At 38.4% G+C, this 23846-nt stretch overlaps 1 protein-coding gene across 5 annotated transcripts in view; it reads left to right on the plus strand.

Annotated features, from left to right (window-relative positions):
• Positions 1-23846, plus strand: part of PPFIA2 (PTPRF interacting protein alpha 2) — a 503973-nt gene that overhangs the window by 79533 nt on the left and 400594 nt on the right. For 4 of the 5 annotated variants that reach the window (XM_070370959.1, XM_070370958.1, XM_070370960.1 and 1 more), the window contains exon 2: positions 21107-21160. The exons of the other annotated variant lie outside the window; for it this stretch is intronic. In XM_070370959.1, the coding sequence (XP_070227060.1) occupies positions 21107-21160 (54 nt within the window). The remainder of the gene's footprint in view (positions 1-21106; positions 21161-23846) is intronic. 5 annotated transcript variants of the gene reach the window in all.

The following is a 23846-nucleotide window of genomic DNA, read 5'->3' on the forward strand; positions in this document are numbered from 1 at the left end:
CTGGTTGGCTCTCCTTACAGTCCAAGGGACTCTCAAGAGTCTTCTCCAACACCACAGTTCAAAAGCATCAATTCTTCGGTGCTCAGCCTTCTCCACAGTCCAACTCTCACATCCATACATGACCACAGGAAAAACCATAGCCTTGACTAAACGAACCTTTGTTGGCAAAGTAATGTCTCTGCTTTTGAATATGCTATCTAGGTTGGTCATAACTTTCCTTCTAAGGAGTAAGCGTCTTTTAATTTTATGGCTGCAGTCACCATCTGTAGTGATTTTGGAGCCCAGAAAAATAAAGTCTGACACTGTTTCCACTGTTTCCCCATCTATTTCCCATGAAGTGATGGGACCAGATGCCATGAAATTATGATACCACATTCTTTATGACTGGATTATGAGAATGGGGAACCTATAGGCTATATACCTGGTAGAAGAATGGAAAAACCAGATTTTTCTCTCCTACTGGTATGTGGGGGCTTCCCTGGTAGCTCAGCTGGTAAAGAACCCTTCCTGTTTTGGGACAATCTCCTGGAGAGGGATAGGCTACCCACTCTAGTATTCATGGGCTTCCCTGGTGGCTCAGATGGTAAAGAATCTGCCTGCAATGGGGGAGACCTGGATTTGATCCCTGGATTGGGAAGATCCCTTGGAGGAGGGCGTGGAAACCCCCTCCAGTATTCCTGCCTGGAGAATCCCTATGGACAGAGGAGCCTGGCAGGCTACAGTCCATGGGTTCGCAAAGAGTCCTACACAACTGAGCAACTAAGCACAGCACAGAATCAATATGTGATTCAAAAAAAAAGCACATCAATGACCACTGTTGTTTCTACAATGGCTACTTATGCTACTACCAGCTAAACCTTATTTGTACTTGCTATGTGCAATCATTTACTCCCCTTTCAATCATGTGAGACAGTTACTCTTATTAGATAAATTTCATATATGAGACACTAAAGCACAGAAATGTAAAGTAGCTGCTAAGTCGCTTCAGTTGTGTCCGACTCTGTGCGACCCCATAGATGGCAGCCCACCAGGCTCCCCCGTCCCTGGGATTCTCCAGGCAAGAACACCGGAGTGGGTTGCCATTTCCTTCTCCAACGCATGAAAGTGAAAAGTGAAAGTGAAGTCGCTCAGTCGTGTCCAACTCTTAGCGAACTCATGGACTGCAACCTACCAGGCTCCTAGTCCATGGGATTTTCCAGGCAAGAGTACTGGAGTGGGGTGCCATTGCCTTCTCCGGTAAAGTAGCTAGCCAAGATTATATATCTAATCAGTGTCAAAGTCAAGATTTGAACCTAGCTATCCTGGCTTCCCTGGTGGCTCAGAGGTTAAAGCATCTGCCTCCAATGCGGGAGACCCGGGTTTGATCCCTGGGTTGGGAAGATCCCCTGGAGAAGGAAATGGCAACCCACTTCAATATTCTTTCCTGAAGAATCCTGTGGACGGAGGAGCCTGGTAGGCTACAGTCCGTGGGGTCGCAAAGAGTCAGACACGACTGAGCGACTTCACTCACCCACTCACTCATCCTGGCTCTAAAGCTGTGTAGACCCATGTATTAATAAAACACTAACATGAACTACATGACAAAACCATAATATATTGAAATTAAATTATCACCTTTGTTGAATTTCTGCTTGCAAAATTCTGGATAAATTTTGTCATTTGGGGGTCCTGCTTGTTCAGACAATTCTGTTACAACACTAGGAATTAGGAATGAGGTCAGGGAGCTGCCTAAGGAAATTAGAGTTGAGGAATATAAATGCAAAACCATTTAAAAGAAGCAGAAATCAGTCGAAGTGTAGAGGTGGTCATTGGAGGATAACATTTTTCTAAGGGAAACATTTTTTTTTTTTTGACTACCATGTGTATGTTCAGAGTGAGGCTAGACCATTTGTAAAAGCTCCTGTGGAGGAGGGGGGAATTCTATACATGGAGTTTTAGGATTGTCATATACTTCCTTGTGCCTTCTTGAATGGATGCTTTTTAATTACCTTACGTTTTACTCAAGCACTGCTGCTGCTGCTAAGTCACTTCAGTTGTGTCTGACTCTGTGTGACCCCATAGACGGCAGCCCACCAGGCTTCCCCGTCCCTGGGATTCTCCAGGCAAGAACACCGGAGTGGGTTGCCATTTCCTTCTCCAATGCATGAAAGTGAGAAGTCAAAGTGAAGTCGCTCAGTCGTGTCCAACTCTTAGTGAACTCATGGACTGCAGCCTACCAGGCTCCTCCGTCCATGGGATTTGCCAGGCAAGAGTACTGGAGTGGGGTGCTATTGCCTTCTCTGACTCAAGCACTAGATAGGAATACATTGGATGCGTATGTTCATATTTTTAATTCATGATCAGATACTGAATGAGGAATATTTTTAATCTATGTTATAAAATATCTCTGGTTAAAAATAACATATGAGTCATCAGCCATGATGGTATATTCAGCATCTAAAAATCACGATGCTATTTAAATATTCTTTTGTGTCAGTGTGACTGAGTCATTCATACATAATTGAAAAGAAATTGCTTTTTTTTTTAATAGAATTCCATGTCATAGCTGATAGTTACAAGTGGCTTTGAGGTATCAAAATTCAACCTAGTAGTAATCACAGCAAAAATTGTTTTTCTTAGAAATTTAAGAATTCTTAAATATTTAGAAATGGCTAAGACAACAGAAATGTGTATGGAAGAAGATGTGTTGTGAGTTTTGCATACTTTTATGATTCATACTGAGAGTTGTTAATAACCATGTAAGCAATTGGTTGATCACTTAGTGTTTATACCCCCAACATTCCTTTTAGAACGTTTTTGGAAACACTGTTTTTAGATAGAGTTGTATAAATGCATAAAAACCAGAACAAGAAAAATGTTATTTCTTTTATTGACTCATTGGTATAAAAATTTTAATTCTGTGAAATACTTCTACGTTATATTGAGCCCTTATGTGGCAGAAACTATTAGAAATGTATATTGAGTTTAGTTGCTGTATTAGTTATCCATTCCTATTTAGCTGCTATCCATCCCTGCATAAACAATTACGCAGTTTTATAAAACTCAAAACCAGCTGACTTAAAACAACAATATTTGTTATCTTATGGCCCCTGTTGGTAGGGATTTGGGGTGGTTTAGCAGGTTCCCCAGACTTAAAGTCTCTCATAAGTCTGCAATCAAAGAATCCACCAGGGCTGCAGCCATCTCAGTCTCACACAGGGAAGCAGTGGCTTCTGAGTTCACTTACATGAGCTCACAAGCTTTATGTCCTGGCTGCTTGTTGACATGAGACGTTAGTTTCTTACCATGTGGACGTCCCCATAATGATACTTGTAAGGGGCAGCTTCCCCTAAGGGTTGAGAGAGAAAGACAGAGACACAGAGAGAGATCACAATTTTTGCAGCCTAATCTTAGAATCTCGTCACTTACATCTCGTCACTTTTACTATGTTTTCAACAGATCCGATTCATATTCAAGGGGAGACGAGTACACAAACCTATGGAATTTAGGAGATGGGATCATTGAGATTCGTTTTAGAGTCTCTCTACCCCAATTTCTAAAGATATATTAAACAATATTGTAAAATAAGTGAGATATATCCTTTCTCCCCTTTCCCTTTTTGATAATTTTCTCCTTTATGGAATTCTCTCCCTGAGTGTTACCTCTGGTCTGAAATGATGCATCTCCTTTCCATGACTGATGAAAATTTGCTTTGAGCTATTATCCATCGGTAGGTACTTGTTGAAGTAATGTTTCATATGCAAGACATTTGGCAAATGCATTGTGGACAGTGAAAAAGGATCAACTTCTTCCCATTGAGTTTGCACTTGAGATGTTTGAGATTGGATAGAATCTGTGGAAATGATTCACTTAGTGTTAGTGACTAATTCCAATAATGTGTCATCTTTCAATGCCCTAGAATAGAAAAATAATTTATAATAGGAGAATATAAAGTTGCTGGGGCCTGAAGGAGATTACTTTTTGGCAGAGGCCTTAAGAAAGCTTTGCTACAACCCTACAGTCAGCTGTTAACTCCAAGCCTCCTTCCATGACTTTGGGGTTTTTTGAATCAATATATTTTTGAGAATCCACACAACATAGAGAGGTAGATAAATCTCTGCTAAGAGAGTTTGAGTTTCTATGGAAAGAAAGCACATAGAATGATAATATAGGGCATATATATATATATACATAAATATAATAGAAATTCAGTGGATGCAATTTTTGAAAAGTGTATTTGGCATTTTTATTTTAGGGTACAAAAACAACCTAACAAACTCCTGGCTGGGCTGGTCAAGAAAGTGTTGTTTGTTCTGAATCTGTAGTGTCCTCATACATCCTGTGATTCAGGCCAAGCCTACTCTGGCTTGCATTTTTAATATCCCCTTTGGTAGATTGAATAATGGATCCCAAGACATCCACATCATAATTCCCAGAACTTGAAAATATGTTACCTAACATGGTAAATGGGACTTTGTAGATTATGTCTAAGGATCTTGAGATGGGGAGATTGTTCTAAGTTACTTGGGTGGTTCAGTATTATCTTAAGAGTCCTTCTCAGAGGGAGGCCAGAGGGTTAGAGTCAGACAAAGGGGATGAGAAAGTGCAACAGAAATCAAACTGATGTTCTTTGAAGTTGGAGAATGGGACTATGAATCAAGAAATGTAGGTGTCCTTTATAAGCTGGATAAAACAAGAAAGTAGGTTCTCCACTGAGGTCTCCAGAAGGAACACAGCCCTGCCACCACCTTGATTTTCAGGTTTCTGGTCTCCAAAACTGTAAGAAAAAAAACTTGTTTGGTTTTAAGTCACCAAATTTGTAGTAATCTGTTAAAGCAGCAATAGAAAAATTAATAAACGTCTTCCCCCTGGGCATTCTTTTTATCCACCTCCGGGCTAGTTTGCTCTGTCCTTCTGGGTAGTCCTCTTGGGTCTACTACATTTCAGGATGCACCTTTCCTATGCAGCCAACAGCTAGTCTTAGGAATGAGTGTGTGTGCACACATGTGTGCGTGTGTGTGCATGTGTGCTTAGAGGTTAGGGAGTGAGAAAGAAAGACAGTCTTTGGTGCTCGTGTCTAAAGATGTCAAACGTCCTGAAAAACAAAGATACCATACTGTACACACAAAAAGGCAACAAATTTTGGTGAAGATATAGAGAAATTGGAACCCTCGTACACTGTTGGTGGGAATGCAAAATAGTGTAGCCACTATGAAAAACAGTAGAGATTCCTCAAAAAATTAAAAATGAGATACCATGTGATCCAGAAATCTTATTTCTGGATCTTTACACACAAGTATTTAAATCATAATCTCAAAAATATTTTTCACTGTGACACTATTCAGAGCAGCTGAGATGTGCAAAAGATCCACATGGATGAATGGATAAAGAAAATGTGGTGTTTATACACAGAGACTTACACATATACACGCACATGGAATATTATCCAGACTTAGAAGGAAATCCTGCTAAATGCAAGAACATGAATAAACCTTGAGGATATGCTCAGTAAAATAAGCCAGTCCTAGAAGAACAAACTCTGCATAATTCCATGTATACGAAATACCTAAAATAGTTCAAGTCATAGAAGGAGAGATTAGTGGTTTCCAGGGGCTATGGAGATGAGGAAATGAGGAGTTGCCAACCAACAAGTATAAAATGTCCATTATACAAAATGAGTAAGTTCTAGAGATCTGTGCAACATCGTGCCCACAGTTACTAGTGCCGCACTGTGCACTTGAAATTGTGTTAAGAGGATAGAACCCATTTTAAATGTGCTTAAGGTATGTAAAATATATATATATATATATTTATTTTTTTCCTTTCAATAATGCGAATAATGCCCCCATTAAGAGAAGAAGCTTTTTTATTCTGGCAGAACTTTTCATTACAGTAGTTTATCAAGACCTGGTGCAGCTACTTGCTTGAGGATGTGGGGATGCCTGTTACCTTAGCACTGTTCTTGGCCTGTGGGCCAACCTAAAATGGATGGAGGTTCGTGACATTGTACAGGAGACAGGGATCAAGACCATCCCCATGGAAAAGAAATGCAAAAAAGCAAAATGGCTGTCTGAGGAGGCCTTAAAAATAGCTGTGAAAAGAAGAGAAGCGAAAAGCAAAGGAGAAAAGGAAAGATATTCCCATTTGAATGCAGAATTCCAAAGAATAGCAAGGAGAGATAAGAAAGCCTTCCTCAGTGATTAATGAAAAGAAATAGAGGAAAACAACAGAATGGCAATGATTAGAGATCTCTTCAAGGAAATTAGAGATACCAAGGGAACATTTCATGCAAAGATGGGCTCAATAAAGGACAGAAATGGTATGGACCTAACAGAAGCAGAAGGTATTAAGAAGAGGTAGCAAGAATACTCAGAAGAACTGTACAAAAAAGATCTTCACAAAGCAGATAATCACGATGGTGTGATCACTAACCTAGAGCCAGACATCCTGGAATGTGAAGTCAAGTGGGCCTTAGGAAGTATCCCTACAAACAAAGCTAGTGGAGGTGATGGAATTCCAGTTGAGCTCTTTCAAATCCTGAAAGATGATGCTGTGAAAGTGCTGCACTCAATATGCCAGCAAATTTGGAAAACTCAGCAGTGGCCACAGGACTGGAAAAGGTCAGTTTTCATTCCAATCCCAAGGAAAGGCAATGCCAAAGAATGCTCAAACTACGGCACAATTGCACTCATCTCACACACTAGTAAAGTAATGCTCAAAATTCTCCAAGCCAGGCTTCAGTAATATGTGAACTGTGAACCTCCAGATGTTAAAGCTGGTTTTAGAAAAGGCAGAGGAACCCGAGATCAAATTGCAACATCTGTTGGATCATTAAAAAAGCAAGAGAGTTCCAGAAAAACATCTGTTTCTGCTTTATTGACTATGCCAAAGTCTTTAACTGTGTGGATCACAATAAACTGTGGAAAATTCTGAAAGAGATGGAATACCAGACCACCTGACCTGCCTCTTGAGAAACCTATATGCAGATCAGGAAGCAACAGTTAGAACTGGACATGGAACAACAGTGGTTCCAAATAGGAAAAGGAGTATGTCAAGGCTGTATATTGTCACCTTGCTTATTTAACTTATATGCAGAGTACATCATGAGAAACATTGGGCTGGAAGAAGCACAAGCTGGAATCAAGATTGCTGGGAGAAATATCAATAACCTCAGATATGCAGATGACACCACCCTTATGGCAGAAAGTGAAGAGGAACTAAAAAGCCTCTTGATGAAAGTGAAAGAGGAGAGTGAAAAAGTTGGCTTAAAGCTCAACATTCAGAAAACGAAGATCATGGCATCTGGTCCCATCACTTCATGGAAAATAGATGGGGAAACAGTGGAAACAGTGTCAGACTTTATTTTTGGAGGCTCCAAAATCACTGCAGATGGTGATTGCAGCCATGAAATTAGAAGACGCTTACTCCTTGGAAGGTAGTTATGACCAACCTAGATAACATATTAAAAAGCAGAGATATTATTTTGCCAACAAAGGTCCATCTAGTCAAGTCTATGGTTTTTCCTGTGGTCATGTATGGATGTGAGAGTTGGACTGCAAAGAAAGCTGAGTGCCAAAGAATTGATGCTTTTGAACTGTGCTGCTGGAGAAGACTCTTGTGAGTCCCTTCGACTACAAGGAGGTCCAACCAGTCCATCCTAAAGGAGACCAGTCTTGGGTGTTCATTGGAAGGACTAATGCTGAGGCTGAAACTCCAATACTTGGTCCACCTCATGCGAAGAGTTGACTCATTGGAAATGACCCTGATGCTGGGAGGGATTGGGGGCAGGAGGAGAAAGGGACAACAGAGGATGAGATGGCTGGATGGCATCACTGACTCGATGGACATGAGTTGGGTGAACTCCAGGAGTTGGTGATGGACAGGGAGGCCTGGCGTGCTGTGATTCATGGGGTCGCAAAGAGTCGGACACGACTGAGCAACTGAACTGAACTGATCTGAAAATTGAGAACAATTCCAGTTCTACTATTGGTTATATATAGCTATTGCACTATGTGTTCAGGATTCACATTCCAGTTTTGGGGATGCTGGAGGCAAAGGAATAAAGACTAATCTACCTTTTAAAAGTAACTGCAGGCAGTTCTTACGTTGCATGCCGCCACGTTAACTGAAACCAGTCCATGTTGAAAACTCAAGAGCTGTACTCCTGCTTTACACAGCAGCTGAATTGCCACAGACCAAGCCATTGAAAACAGGATGTGGTTCTTATATTCACCAGGTTTGATTAACACTGTATCAAGCAAAGTGTTGGCTGTCTGCATTTTCTGCCTGGGTGGCTTTATTTAACAGAAATAGTCAAATTTCTTTGCCACTGAGCTAACCTAAAGAGACTTTCACTTTGGAGTTTCTGGCTGTATAGCTCAGTTGAATTGCTCTCATTTACATCTAGAAGGAATGATAAATAAGGAAAAGTAAGTTCCAGAAATATTACAGAAAGGGGAGATAAAGATTCCAGTTTTATGTGATTTATCATGTCTTACAAATCAAAGCATATTTATTATAAACTTTGAAACTTGGTTTTGATTTTTTTTTTTTGCAACTTGTTCGGTTGAATAGAATAAAAGAAGACTATCTATAGAACATATACTGACTATAGAACATTTTGTAATTGCCTCTGAATCTCCAGGTTGGAAGACTCTTATACTATGCTATAATGTCAATTCATTTAGTAGCATAATATCAGTGCAATCATGATCTGATTTCAGTCAGTTTTATTCCTTTATTCCCTTTTATTTAATTGTATTTTTTAAATGTGATATTGATCTTGTGAACATGGATTAGTATCAGAATCTTGTTAGCATCAATTGAAATATAGCTGCCCATAAGAAAAGTAGAAAAATGATATATCCTCTTGCTATTTCTGATTACCATTATAGTCATCATTCTTTATTTCAAAAGGAGAAGAAACAGGAAATGAATGTAAAATTTACCTCTTGTGATCTAGAACTTAAGTTTTTCTCTTAAAAATAGCATTATGAAGAGAACTCGTCTGCATACCCATTAGATTCAAATTAGACTTCTTTCTGAAAATTTTGCATGTATTATTTTCCGTAATGCTACTTACCACCTGACCTGCCTCTTGAGAAACCTATATACAGATCAGGAAGCAACAGTTAGAACTGGACATGGAACAACAGACTGGTTCCAAATAGGAAAAGGAGTACGTCAAGGATGTACATTGTCACCCTGCTTATTTAACTTATATGCAGAGTACATCATGAGAAATGCTGGACTGGAAGAAGCACCAGCTGGAATCAAGATTGCCGGGAGAAATATCAATAACCTCAGATATGCAGATGACACCACCCTTATGGCACAAAGTGAAGAGGAACTGAAAAGCCTCTTGATGAAGGTGAAAGAGGAGAGTGAAAAAGTTGGCTTAAAGCTCAACATTCAGAAAACGAAGATCATGGCATCTGGTCCCATCACTTCATGGGAAATAGATGGGGAAACAGTGGAAACAGTGTCAGACTTTACTTTTTTGGGCTCCAAAATCACTGCAAATGGTGACTTCAGCCATGAAATTAAAAGACGCTTACTCCTTGGAAGGAAAGTTATGACCAACCTAGATAGCATATTCAAAAACACATGTATGCCTGTGGTGGATTCATTTCAATATATGGCAGAACCAATACAATATTGTAAAGTTTAAAAAAAAAAAAGCAGAGACATTACTTTGCCAACAAAGGTCTGTCTAGTCAAGGCTATGGTTTTTCCAGTGGTCATCTATGGATGTGAGAGTTGGACTGTGAAGAAAGCTGAGCGCTGAAGAATTGATGCTTTTGAACTGTGGTGTTGGAGAAGACTCTTGACAGTCCCTTGGACTGCAAGGAGATCCAACCAGTCCATTCTGAAGGAGATCAGCCCTGGGATTTTTTTGGAAGGAATGATGCTAAAGCTGAAACACCAGTACTTTGGCCACCTCATGCGAAGAGTTGACTCATTGGAAAAGACTCTGATGCTGGGAGGGGTTGGGGGCAAGAGGAGAAGGGGACGACAGAGGATGAGATGGCTGGATGGCATCACTGACTCGATGGACCTGAGTCTCAGTGAACTCCGGAAGTTGGTGATAGACAGGGAGGCCTGGTGTGCTGCGATTCATGGGGTCGCAAAGAGTCAGACACGACTGAGTAACTGAACTGACTGAATGCTACTTATTACTATTTTATCTATTTTTCATCTCTCTGATTCTTTCATGATTATTATTTCCAAAATTAAGGTATTATCTATACATACTTAATAGTTAGCTGAAAATCCTGTGTCAGACTTTTCTGGAAGCATGAACTTAATGAATTTAAAATGTTTTATCTGCATTCTCACCAGTTTCTCAAGATTAGCTTAAAAATTCTATGTGTTAGTTGGCCTAATACATAAAATTCAGAGAGATATTGTTAGATATTTGTTAGAAATATCTGATGTAAATCAAAAGGATACATGTCTTTGAGATACTAAGTCAGATAATAGTTGGATAAGAGTTATATTTTACTCTTTTCTCTAAAAAAGTCACCTCAGGATAATATTCAGATTTTTTTTAACCCAGTAAAAGTTTTAAGCAGTTATTTACTGAGTTAAAAATAAAACCTGATCTAAAAAAGGATAGGTAGGGTATTGTATTTTTTTCTAGTTATTTACTTGTGTTTGTATCAGATAGGAAAAGCTGATGCATCATATAATTGGAGGTTTAATTGTAAATTAAGATCATAGAAATTGAGTCTCAACCAATGAAGGATAATAAGATACATTTTCATGAATTTTGTGTACCTAGGATCATAACATTGATGCCCTCTTTTTAATGTTGTATTCTTCCTCTCACTTGCTATAGTGCATTTCAAACAGACTTAAAGCTGTTTACTATGGTATATAAATATGTGATAATGTCATATGACTCAACACTGAAAGAGGAATAAATTGTGTATACATTCATGAATTAAAAAAAAAAAATCATTGTTACTCTGCTGCAAAAAGATTGCTCACTTAGAATAAAAATATGCCTTTAAAAAAAGATACTGGTGAAAAATGTGTAAGAACTGAAGCCGTAGAAATGTGTAAAATTATAGGGATAGGTGAGGAGGTAGAATATGACACTTAGCATCTCTTGCCTTTCAGGGAAAATACATTCTATAAATTTAATGGGGATTCATACCTAGAATTAATCTGGATCTGGATCTCATCTACATGCCTGCTAATGCTTATGTTTCAATGTATATCAATATGTAATGTACCCGTAGCCCATCTTTATTTTATGCATGTGTAATCTAATCTATACCTGTGCATGCATAATAAAGCTACTTTTAATTGATAATTTACTATATAGTTTATCAATATAACTTTCTATGAACTATTATAATTAATAACCCAAGGTCCTTCTAGGATAAAGTAGTAAGACATAAGTTGACTTATATGAGACATATAAAGCAATTTGGCCACGGTAACATAGCTAGTAAGTAGTAAAACTAGGCTTGAACCTGTTCTCTTGATCACTAAGATATTTCTACTTGCATGTCTATTGCATTTTGTAGGCGTGAGGTAGAAATAAAGGGCTGCTGGCTACTCAGCCAGATTCTCTTGGGATGGTCCTCTGTTGTGTTAACAAAGATATCTAATCATCAGTTTTGTCATCTAGAAGTTTAAATTTTGCAGTAAACTCAAAGATAACCAGCTTCTCAATGGCTGGTATACACTAACGAAACCGGTAGATATATATCCATAATGAAAACGTTCTAATATAGGATAATGCACATTTCAGAGTGGTCCCAAATACTACTGTCAGCCATTTAGCTCTCCCTCTCCTTATAGGACTTCACGGGAGGCTAAATTCAACATAGATTTATTCCTTTAACATTTATTGGTCATGCTTCATAATAACTATTGAAGATACACAGAAGGCAAGTCCCTCACTGAGCTAATTTATCCCTCGAATGGCAAAGACAGATGAGGAGAATGACAATTATAAAATGATTTGGTAGAGTTGTGAATGAGTTAAGTGGAAGATGCTGTGGAAGTAGCAGCAGAACCATTACCCCAGCTCTTGGGACTCAGGAAAGTCTCCTGAGAAAAGATTGTGCCTGGGTGGAGTTTCAAAGGGTAAGATTTATCCAGAGGAGGGAAGGATGGCTTTCTAGGCAGAAGGATCTGTGGTACAGAAGCACAGAAGTAAGAAACACTTGTCACAAAAGGAAGTACAGGATTCATTATGAAGGGAGTATATGGTTTCTTTTGAGGAGGCGGTAAAAAGTGAAATAGGAAAAGAAGTCTAGAACCATATAATGAAAAACCATGCATAAAGATACTTGATATGTTTCTAAGAAGAATAAGATCTTATTATTAAGGATAGAGCATGCTGCTGCTGCTGCTGCTGCTAAGTCGCTTCAGTCGTGTCTGACTCTGTGCGACCCCATAGACGGCAGCCCACCAGGCTCCCCCATCCCTGGGATTCTCCAGGCAAGAACACTGGAGTGGGTTGCCATTTCCTTCTCCAATGCCTGAGATTGAAAAGTGAAAGTGAAGTCATTCAGTTGTGTCCAACTCTTCGTGACCCCATGGACTGTAGCCTACCAGGCTCCTCCATCCATGGGATTTAACAGGCAAGCGTACTGGAGTGAGTTGCCATTGCCTGCTCCGAGGATAGAGTATAGGAGTTAACATATACATGTTTGCATTTGAAACACATCATTCTGAAGTAGAGATTCTTAAACTTTACCCTGCATCAAAACTCAGCGGAGGGCTCAACAAGCATTAAACACAGAGTTTCTGATTCAGCCGGACTAGAGTAAAGCTCAAGAAAATGCATTTCTAAAGTTTCCAGGTGATACTGATGCTCCTAGTTTCCAGGTCACATTGCAAGAAGCACTTCTCTGGAGAAAAGACCATATTGATATAAGGATTAGAGTAGATAAAAAAGAACTCAAGAAAGACACTATTTTGGAGAAAGCTAGGAGTATGGGGAAAATTAGTTGAGGCTTTGAACTAAGGTAATGACTGGAGTGGATAATGAAAGGAGGTAGTAGAATGAACTAAGCGGAAACCCAGAAGGAAAAAATTGACTGACATTGTTATTTGAATACCAGAGTGAGGGAATACTCTACTGACCTCCAGAAATCTTGATAGACTGTTTTTTGGGAAATGCCAACAGAGATAAATGCTGAGGGAAGAGACTGGGTGGAAGCAGTTGGCCGGAGTAATGACAGAGGAGGAGAGGAGAGGAGGTCTGATTTGGCTATACTGAATGTGAGACAACAAGGACCCATCAGTGTGTAAACAAATGTTGGCAAAACCAGAGCTGAGTCTGAGTCAAGATTTAGCACAAGTTTCCCTTTATCACCTCAGCCATATGCAAGGGAGCAGACAGGGAAAAAAGTAACACACACACACACACACACATACACACACACACACGATAGTGGAAAGTGCTTCCAAGAGGGCCCTCCGTAGAAAAGGCAGAACCTTAAATCTCTTCAGTGCTTTCTTCAGAAAACCCTATTCCATGCAACGCTGACACAATTAGGTTTTTAAATTATGTAGAGTTCCTGTCCTGGTTTAAATTATTTGAGGAGGATACTTTGAATTTAGAAATATAGAGCAAAAATCTTTGGAATTTTACTTTTTTGCTAAATCCAGTGGTGTCAACGCTCCTATCTGTAGATCAAACAAGGGTGTTTTTTGTCCCATCAGAAAATATCCACCTCACTTCAGCAGAATTCTGCTTGAAATTTTATTCATTCCTTATACAAATATTAAACAAATATGTTTTATCCTAAGTCTCTGTGTGGTGTGCCAAGATGTCCTCCATAGTTTTTCCATACCTCCAGTTAGTCAAGAGAGCCTTGTTGTTAAAAATCATTGCCTCTGAAGTTAGCCTGTCTAGATTTGAACACTTATTAGTTATGTAACCATTGTCAAATCGTTTAAAGTCTTGAAGATTGTTTCATCATCTGAAAAATGATGAAAATATTAACAGCTAAATGAACTGGGATGTTAAATGAGACAGTAGAGCTCTCAGCATGGCATCTGGTACAATAGGTGCTTAATAAATGTTAATTATTGTGTCACCCAACCAAGATCTTAGGGCAGACTTACCTGGTATGCATTCAAAAATAAATACAATTCCAGCAACATGAAATACTCAGACTTACTGTCTCTCTGTGAAATTTACCCCATAACCCCGATGTGTTGTGAGTTTAGCACCTGATTTCTCTGAATTCTTCCTCATGTTGTTCTTCAGATCGATATACTGAAAGATCCTTGAAGTCAGAGAGGATGCCATAGCCTCTGGATTCCATCCATCAGATTCAGTGTGGTACCTTATGCTTATTTTGTGTGTGATATGTTTTTGACTAAGTTGTCATTGTCCTTCTGATGGCCAGCTAGACTCTGGACGCTTTGAGAGCTGTGACTTTGACTTATTCAACATCATGCTCTCTGTATCCAGCCCAGTGCCTCAGTCATAACAGGTGTTCAGTCATTCTCATTTTAAGGAATTAATTCTGTGGCTCAGAGAAAATTCATATTTGGGCCAGACTATGTTCAAAGTAAAACTGTAGCTATTTTCCTCTATTAAAAATTTTAAAGAAGTACTAAATAGAACTCTCTCTGACCTTCTTAAGGAAGACGATTTATGAAATTGGTTGTGTGTTTGTTGCTTCTCTGCCTCCCAGGAAATTTACCCTGTAAAGTTGCCAAGGGAAGACTAACAGCTTAAGTCTGGTAAAAGAGGAAAGATGCCTCATTAATAAACTCAGATTCATTATTTGGATGCTTGCCTCAAGGAGCTGGTGTTCTGTGATGAAAGATTGTTTCCATTAAGTCTTATGTAAAAAAATGAATGATTTTTTTAAGGAAATTTTGTTTTCTGACTTTTACTCATATCCAGTACTATGTACCTACACTCTGAAATGTTACATAAAAATGAGCATTTTTGATTTTTACTTTAATGTATTCAAACTGTTTATTAATGTTCAGTGCATATGTTATATAAAGTTTTCAACCATTGATTTATTTATTGTACAATAATTAGGGTATCAGGTCTTTAATTTGAAGTATTGGCAGTATTTCATCAGAAGATGAATTTAATGTTTCAGTTCAGTTGAGTTGCTTAGTGTGTCCGACTCTTATTTTCTATTAAATCATTTTGTATATTTTCCTTCTTTGAACTAGAAACCATGGGTATAGAGAAATGTATTGCCTCAAGATAAGATAATATAGAGTTGAGTGTCTTTTTTGAAGGAGGATATCTCTTTAGTGATGTATAATGGAAAAAAAAATGTATACTGTGCTTGAAGTTATAACACCCAGGATTTCAAAGGTTCTTTGGAGCATTTACCAGATGTGTGCTCTTGCACAAGTCATTCATTAATTTGTTCATTCAGGCATACTAAAAATACTTGGTATGCAGACACTATCGCCTTGAGCCATACTTTCAAAATGATACATTTATACAACAATGAGAAATACTTCAATTACATCCTCTGAGACTTGCCTTTTTTAAGTATAAATTGTATTACCTGATTTATCTGTTCAGTCATTCATCTACAAAGTACTTCTTGAGATCCCACTGTATGGCAAACTGCTCTAGAGGCTGGTGAGTGGTGATCCTCCCTTGCTGAACTCCAGACAACTCTGTTCTGTCACCAAACTCCTTTGGGCTTAGACTGGTTACGGCTTCCTGCCAGTCTCCATGCTTCACCATCGCACTGGATCCATTAAACCATCCATATCTCTGTAAAATACCCTCGGATTAAGCATCTTGCTTTTGAGTTTGCCTGTTGCTTTTGGGTGGCACCTTCACTGATTCAGACAGTCAATTGTATTTGGGTAGTTTTTCAAGCAGCAGTGAAGCCAGTGTGGCTGGGTGGCATGAGAGAGAGGGATGATGGCAAAAGACAAGATCAGTGGGACAGCCAAAACCAGATCATCAGGGGCTTGCATGCCATAGTACTAAGTTTGAATTTTATTCTAAGATTAATGGGAAACCATGGAGGGGTTTGGATCATGGGAGTAATCTGACCTAACCTTCATTTTAAATGGATAGTTCTGACTGTGTGTGGAGAATATATGCAGAAAGAAGGACCCATGAATGGACAACAGTTAGGAAAATAATTCTTTAGCCCAAGGGAGGATATTGTTGATACGGTCCAAGGGGTTAGGATGGTAGCAACATGGATGGCGGGGCTTCCTCGGTGGCTCAGTGATTCTTTAGAATCTGCCTGCAATGCAGAAGATGTGGGCTCAATACCTTGTTCGGAGAGATCCCCCGGAGAAGGAAATAGTAACTCACTCCAGTATTCTTGCCTGGAGAATTCCATGGAGAGAGGAGCCTGGCAGGCTACAGTCCATGGGGTTGCAAAGAGTCAGACACGACTTAGAGATTTAACAACAACAGCAATGGAGGTAATAAGAAATAGTCTACTCCTAGGCACCCCACTCCAGTACTCTTGCCTGGAAAATCCCATGGACGGAGGAGCCTGGTTGGCTGCAGTCCATGGGGTCGAGAAGAGTCAGACACGACTGAACGACTTCACTTTCTCTTTTCACTTTCATGCATTGGAGAAGGAAATGGCAACCCACTCCAGTGTTCTTGCCTGGAGAATCCCAGGGACGGGGGAGCCTGGTGGGGCGCTGTCTCTGGGGTCGCACAGAGTCGGATACGACTGAAGCCATTTAGCAGCAGCAGCAGCCATATTTTCGGAGAAGGCAATGGCACCCCACTCCAGTACTCTTGCCTGGAAAATACCATGGATGGAGAAGTCTGGTGGGCTACAGTCCACGGTGTTGCTAAGAGTTGGACACGACTGAGCGACTTCCCTTTCACATTTCACTTTCATGCATTGGAGAAGGAAATGGCAACCCACTCCAGTGTTCTTGCCTGGAGAATCCCAGGGATCAGGGAGCCTGGGGGGCTACCATCTATGGGGTCACACAGAGTTGGACACAACTGAAGTGACTTAGCAGTAGTAGCAGCAGCAGCCATATTTTAAACATAGAATTGGCAGGATTTGCTGATGGATTTGGACCTGACAAATTTGATAAATGGTGATGTCAAGATGGACAGTACTGGAACAGAAACCTACTTTGAGGGAGGCGTTGAGGTGAAAATCAAGTTTGATTTTGCAGTGTTAAGTGTTAGATGACTGTAATATACCCAAGTAGAAATTGGAGTAGGTAATGTAAATCTATGAGAATAAAAGCCATGGTACTGAATAAACTAAGGGGAAAAAAAGTATTTCAAAGTGGTTAGCTGTGTCAAATGTGGCTTACAGATCAAGAAAAATGATGATGGAACACTGACCATTGATTCACCCAATTAGATGTCATTACTTTGACTTTTCACTTTCATGCATTGGAGAAGGAAATGGCAACCCACTCCAGTGTTCTTGCCTGGAGAATCCCAGGGACGGGGGAGCCTGGTTGGCTGCCGTCTATGGGGTCACACAGAGTCAGACATGACTGAATCGACTTAGCAGCAGCAGCAGTAACCTTGATAAGAGGGGTAGCAATGATGTAGTGGGGACAGAAGCCTGCATTGAGAGGAAATGGAACATGAGGGACATTTGGGGGGTTTTCCATAAAAGAGATGAGAGAAATGCTGAACTTTGATATTTTTTAGTATATGAATCATGTAAACTTCTCTACAAACATAAGATACCTCATCATATTTTTGAAGACCTTGAAACAAATTTTATATGTAATCATTCAATAAATAAGTTAATGTTTTACTATTTTATATTTATTTCACTGTACTAATACATTTTTCATAGATTATTTTGTGCATAAAAATGTACTTTATATTGAAATATGGTCACTTTCCTCTAAAGAATTTCTAAAATAATTACAAGTTAAAAATATGCATACATCAAATTTTAACATACCCATAGCTGGTAACAATACTGTATTGCTTTAGGTATTTTCATATTATATAAAGTAACTAGAAGAATAATACTTGAATACTTGATATTAACTTTAAATGTAGCTATTAGGTTCTAAGATGTTCTGAATCTGATGATATGTGCAATGTTAGATTCAGTTGACTGTTTAAAACTTTATTTTCTTCATTTTAGCATATTTAATACCCAGATTACCTTATCATCTTCTCCTTAAACGTAATTGGCTGATTTTACTCTTCAGGGATAAAAATAAGGATCCATCAATTGCCCTGAGGAAAATCTCTAGTCCTAAAGTATTCCTTTTTCCCATCTCCACACAGAAGAAGCAGTATTTTCAACATCTGATCTTAATGATTTGCATGAAAAACCAAATTATGTGTCAAAGGGAAAAAAATATATCAATTTTTTGATCATGGGAAGGGGGTGCAGATAGGCACCCAAGAGCATCAGTGTAGCACAAAGTGGAATTTATTTTAAACCTGCCCTCAAAGGGCTGCCCTCAAGTCTCACTGTGTTCAGAGCTCTGACACTGATTGCTCCATCCCACTTGCAGTTCAGCCTTCCCAAGATTTCTGATTCATGGATCAGCCTTGAATTACTAACCTTCCATCTCAGGAGCAGGGTTTTCCCATATAAAAGAGACTGACTCTACATAGCTTGCGTCAAATACTGGCTAATAACCTCACTCAGGTGTTTGACACCTTGGAGAAGGAAGTGAAACTTTCATCACCTGGATTTTCTTTTAAGAAAGTTGATTACATAATTCATGCAGTTCATTAATCCTAGTTTATTTGGTTCTGTGTAGATGATAACCAGAGAAGGTGATGGCACCGCACTCCAGTACTCTTGCCTGGAAAATCCCATGGACAGAGGAGCCTGGTGGGCTGCAGTCCATGGGGTCTCTAAGGGTTGGACACGACTGAGCGACTTCACTTTCACTTTTCACTTTCATGCATTGGAGAAGGAAATGGCAACCCACTCCAGTGTTCTTGCCTGGAGAATCCCAGGGACAGGGGAGCCTGGTGGGCTGCTGTCTATGGGGTTGCACAGAATCAGATATGACTGAAGTGACTTAGCAGCAGCAGCAATAGCAGATAACAATCCATATAAAAGAGGCTATGTCATGCTGATGTTAAGCAGCAAGCCATCCCTGAGCAGCACATGGCAGGTGCCAGGTTAGCTTTCCACATTTCTGTAGATTTGACTGAGGAGACAATGAGTCCAAAGGGACTGAAAGAGTACATTACATATACAGCATGAACAGTCACCATTGTGTCAGCTTTCCACACCCCTAGAAAGGCCAAGAGTAGGGTGAGAGATATTTTATAAGACTGTTTATAATGTATACAAAGCATTTAAAGAGTATCTGCATGTAGTAAATGTTCAGTAAGTAGTAATTATTTTATTAGCTATTAAATCTAAATTCCATAACCTAAAAAAAAATCAAAGTTTGATTTGAATGTTTTAATCAAATAGCATTATTGCAATAGCAAATTTTAAAATTATCTATAAAATTAATGTTTTTACTTTCTAGTGTCTCCCTTTTTGTTATGTGTTTATGAAGACATGTAAAAACAAAATAGACACATTTATAAAAGATTTAAGTTATATTTGGCAGATGAAATATTCAACAACCATCTAAAAGACTGACTCCCTTTCAACTATTTTCAGAGTTTCTCAAGGGATTTGCTTATTTCATCTATTAATTTTACAAGATAAATGCATTTACACATGCTTCTCTTGTTCACAACTGAAAATTTTCTTGGCATCAAGTGATGGGTAAGCTGTGTTTAACTTGGGTTTCTGTGCAAGTAGGAAACTGTCTCAACTTCACTCAAAGTAGAATATAAGCTCAAAAATTGTTTTTTAATTAGAAGAGTAAAAGAATACATCTGTATTCTCTTTAAAGCCATGAATTCATAATTTGCTTTCATTCAGCATGTTAAAAATCTTGAATAACAATGCCTTTTCCATGCATCTTCAGAATTCTCTTGTTGATTAATTTTTCTCAAGACAGTGAGAATTAGAAGCATTCTTAATGACATCCAGGTGTTTGGCTGATTCTCTGATCATAGATATTTAAATTTCTTTGCCTTCTGTCTTTACTCAGTTGCCTTTCTTTCATCTCCGATTTCTGGCTGCAACTACTTCCCCAGATTCCTCAAACCTATGCATTCAACTAGAGGCAAACAGATAAGAAGTGACCAGAGTCTCAAGAAAGAAACATTTTAGCAAAAAGTGCGATTTGCTTATGTAACCCTAAACTTCTTTCTGCTACCTCTGAGCAGACTGTTTGTTTTCTTTTTTCTTTTTTTATTTGGGAGGAGAGGGGGCTGGTTTAAAAATTAAAAGCTGCAAACGTTAACATCCCGAGAGATTTTACTTAAAAATCTACAATTCTAGCTTCTTTTGAAAAGATCATGATTAGTAACCCTGGAACCAAAGCCATACAACTGATAAGAAAGAGCTGCAGTTGTCCCTAAAACAGGGCACTTGCTTTCTAGTCCGTCACAGCATCACCCATTTCTTCATTTGTGGTATCTTTGTCAATTGTAAATTTTACTTAGGCATGATCTACTGTGTCTACCAATTTAAGATTCGAAATCAGTCCTTGTGAAAGAATAGCTAATCTGTCCAGATCTGTTTAAATTTTCATCTTCTATATGTAGTAATTGGAGAAGGAAATGGCCACCCACTCCAGTATTCTTGCCTGGAAAAATCACATGGACAGAGGAGCCTGGTGAGCTGTAGTCCTTGGGGTCACAAAGAGTCAGGCACGACTTAGTGACTGAACATGTATAGTAATTGAGTGAACTGTAGATAATTCGATTTTTTTGTAGTTTGAGCATTTTTCCATAGGTTCAATATTCTTGCAAATAATGTGATAAATTGCAATTTCATTCAATTTTCTTTATTCAGTTCCACCCTCACTTCAGCTTCTTAGAGGACGAAACATCTGCTTTCTAACCTAGGGCCATTTTCTTTGCATATTTAAAGAATAATTAATGTTTGTATTTTTTTTTCTATTTACAGATTGTACAGAAAATATCTAGATCTTTAGATAACAACAATTGGCATAGCTTTACCATAAGCAAAATTATCTCAAGACAAAACAAAAATGTAGTTGAGTGCCCTCATTTTGTAGCTAAAAAATATAGTGCACTGTGGGACTGGGAAATTCTCCTTGCTGTTCAGTAGCATTTTACAATCAACACCTCTCCCCTTTTCAGGATATCGAATCCCTAACAGGAGGGCTGACTGGTTCTAAGGGGGCTGATCCACCGGTAAGTTAGATTCTTCATTAAATTTAACTATTGACAAATTGAATTATGTACATACCAGATCATCAGGATTACTTGTATACAAGTGGTTGTACAGGTAACTTTTTCGAATAGGTTCTTTACAAACTTTATAGCTATTGCAATAACTAATATAAAAATGTGAACTTGCTTCGAGGTATCATATGGTCTTTTAAAAAGTTTTAATAATTCATAAAATTCATCCCTATATTGACTCTAAAAATAAGAATGAAAGCTTCATCAGAACGTATAAACACTTTGCATCCTACTAATGCGCTACAACATCAGTTACAACATTTTGGAACTTGAGAGTTTATTGTTTCAAATAAGTGTATGATTTTGGTTGCAATATACTTTCTTGTTACTGATGGAAAAAAACACAATTTTTTTCAGGCCATTTTTTTCACAGTGTTGATTCTTGATATCATTTCTTTCCTACTTTACCCAGGAAATGCATGAAAATTTTAGAAGAGTATTATTTTTAGACAATAACAAGAGATTAATAGTCTGGTATTGGAACACTGTAGTCTTTTCTGTGATGTCTGATCTCAGAAAACATTCAGTAAAGTAACATTCCTGTGATTTCACGCTTCAGGCACAAACAAGTTCATGGCACTATCTCAAGTGATAAAATTCAGTGTATTTCAACAGATAGCCAATGTATAATTTTTTTTTTTCTTATCACTGCTTCCTTTTCTCTTAGCTCTGTGAGGTTTAATGTGAAACACAATCCTGTGTTATCAATTTTCAGCTATACTTCATCTAGGCATCTACCTGAAGTCCATAATTAAATTAAGACATGACTGAAGTGTTAAAGAAAGCTAATTGTAGCTTTTTCTCTCCTGTCTTACTCTCATGTATCTCCTGATGCTGTCTAATCTTTATCAGATTCCTCCTAAAGTAGGCTACACAACGTATTTTAGTCCATTCCTGTCCTTTTAGTTTCATTGTCTAAATTTATGCAGAAAGAAAAATGTATTTTCTTCAGATAGCTGCTTAAATTTAGTCCCTGAACCTATTATACTGAAGCATAAGAAAAGATGAAATGTAAGTCAGCCCAGCAAGTATATTATGACAGGATTTTTGGCCAGTCCTATCCACCTCCAATTTGATTGTTTACTTCGCTGCTCATTTTCTGGAGAAGGCAATGGCATCCCACTCCAGTACTCTTGCCTGGAAAATCCCATGGACGGAGGAGCCTGGTGGGCTGCAGTCCATGGGGTCTCAAAGAGTCGGACACGACTGAGCGACTTCACTTTCACTTTTCACTTTCATGCATTGGAGAAGGAAATGGCAACCCACTCCAGTGTTCTTGCCTGGAGAATCCCAGGGACAGGGGAGCCTGGTGGGCTGCTGGCTATGGGGTCGCACAGAGTCTGGACACGACTGAAGCGACTTAGCAGCAGCAGCAGCAGCAGCATAGCAAGTAGTGGAGGTCCCTGCTTCTGTGAAGCAATTCCACCCTGCTGCTTTGCATTATGTTTGTGTATAGCATTCCCCTTTTATTAGAAGAATAAGTCCATTCCCTTTAAAATACCTCCCCTCACTGTTCACTGATTCCTGAAAGAATTCTGCAATTAGAGATAAGTTGGTTTTAAGAGGATTTGTCTCCTGTTCAAAAATAAACAAAAGACCTCTCTTCTACATGTGGCCATAAAACTCTTACTTGCTATTTTCATGTTAAAATAAGTTAATCACATCCTTTCAAGAAGGCAAATTTCAAAACATGGAAGATTGAGCCAGCATTAAAGCCTCGTTATTAAAAGAAGCCACTGTAGCCAAAAGGTCACAGAAAGGAAAGTTGATGACCTGAAGGCAAACTTAACCAACTTCATTTCTAAGTGCTAAAGTGAAGTGAACATGTGTCTGTGTTTTCTACTACATGTTTGTCTTCTCTTTGGACATAATTTATAAAATCATGAGGACAGAGGTTCTCTCTTGGCATCTCCTACCATGAAGATGTGTTTATTTTATAACATTTTGTAGAGTGGAAATTCATCACACAAATGTCATTGTATTTAAGAGCTTAGACAATCTAGGGTGTTAACAGTGTACATATATTTACTGTTTCCCACTGTTAAAGAGATATCCAAAGCATATTACCAAGAGCTATGTAATAAAATCACTTTTTAATATTCTATATAGCTTATAAAAGTAGTCCAGATATGAAGGTGAAATGATAATAATGTCTACAGTTGCTTCAGTCATTTAAGACTTTGAATTGAGATACCGTTTTTGCACCCAGGGTAGAAAACTGAAAGTCAGATTAAATCATACATAACCTAAGTGCATTTGAAGTTTCATATTACTTTTTTCTTTCTTTAAAAAGGGTCTTTATAATAGATTTTCTAAATACTATTATTCATTATCCATTTCTAAAATTATGTATTTTTAATAAATGTTTACCGTGTATTACTAAAGCCATTCTGTGTTGAAATTTTCATTGGTAAGAAATTCAAGGTCTTATAATTTTTGCTCATTGAACAGAGTAATATAAAATGTTGAATGAATGATCTCTCACAGGAATGCATAGCTGTGGAGTAATAGCTTTACCAGTGTAATAGAAATACCAGATACATCTTTAAGTATGAGTGTATTTAAAGCTTGAAAAATTTTCTGTGAATGGATATAAATATTATTTCTGAAGCATTGAAAAAGAGAATGTTACATT

The sequence above is a fragment of the Bos mutus genome, chromosome 5 (genome assembly GCF_027580195.1).
Source record: "Bos mutus isolate GX-2022 chromosome 5, NWIPB_WYAK_1.1, whole genome shotgun sequence".
Lineage (NCBI taxonomy): Eukaryota > Metazoa > Chordata > Mammalia > Artiodactyla > Bovidae > Bos > Bos mutus.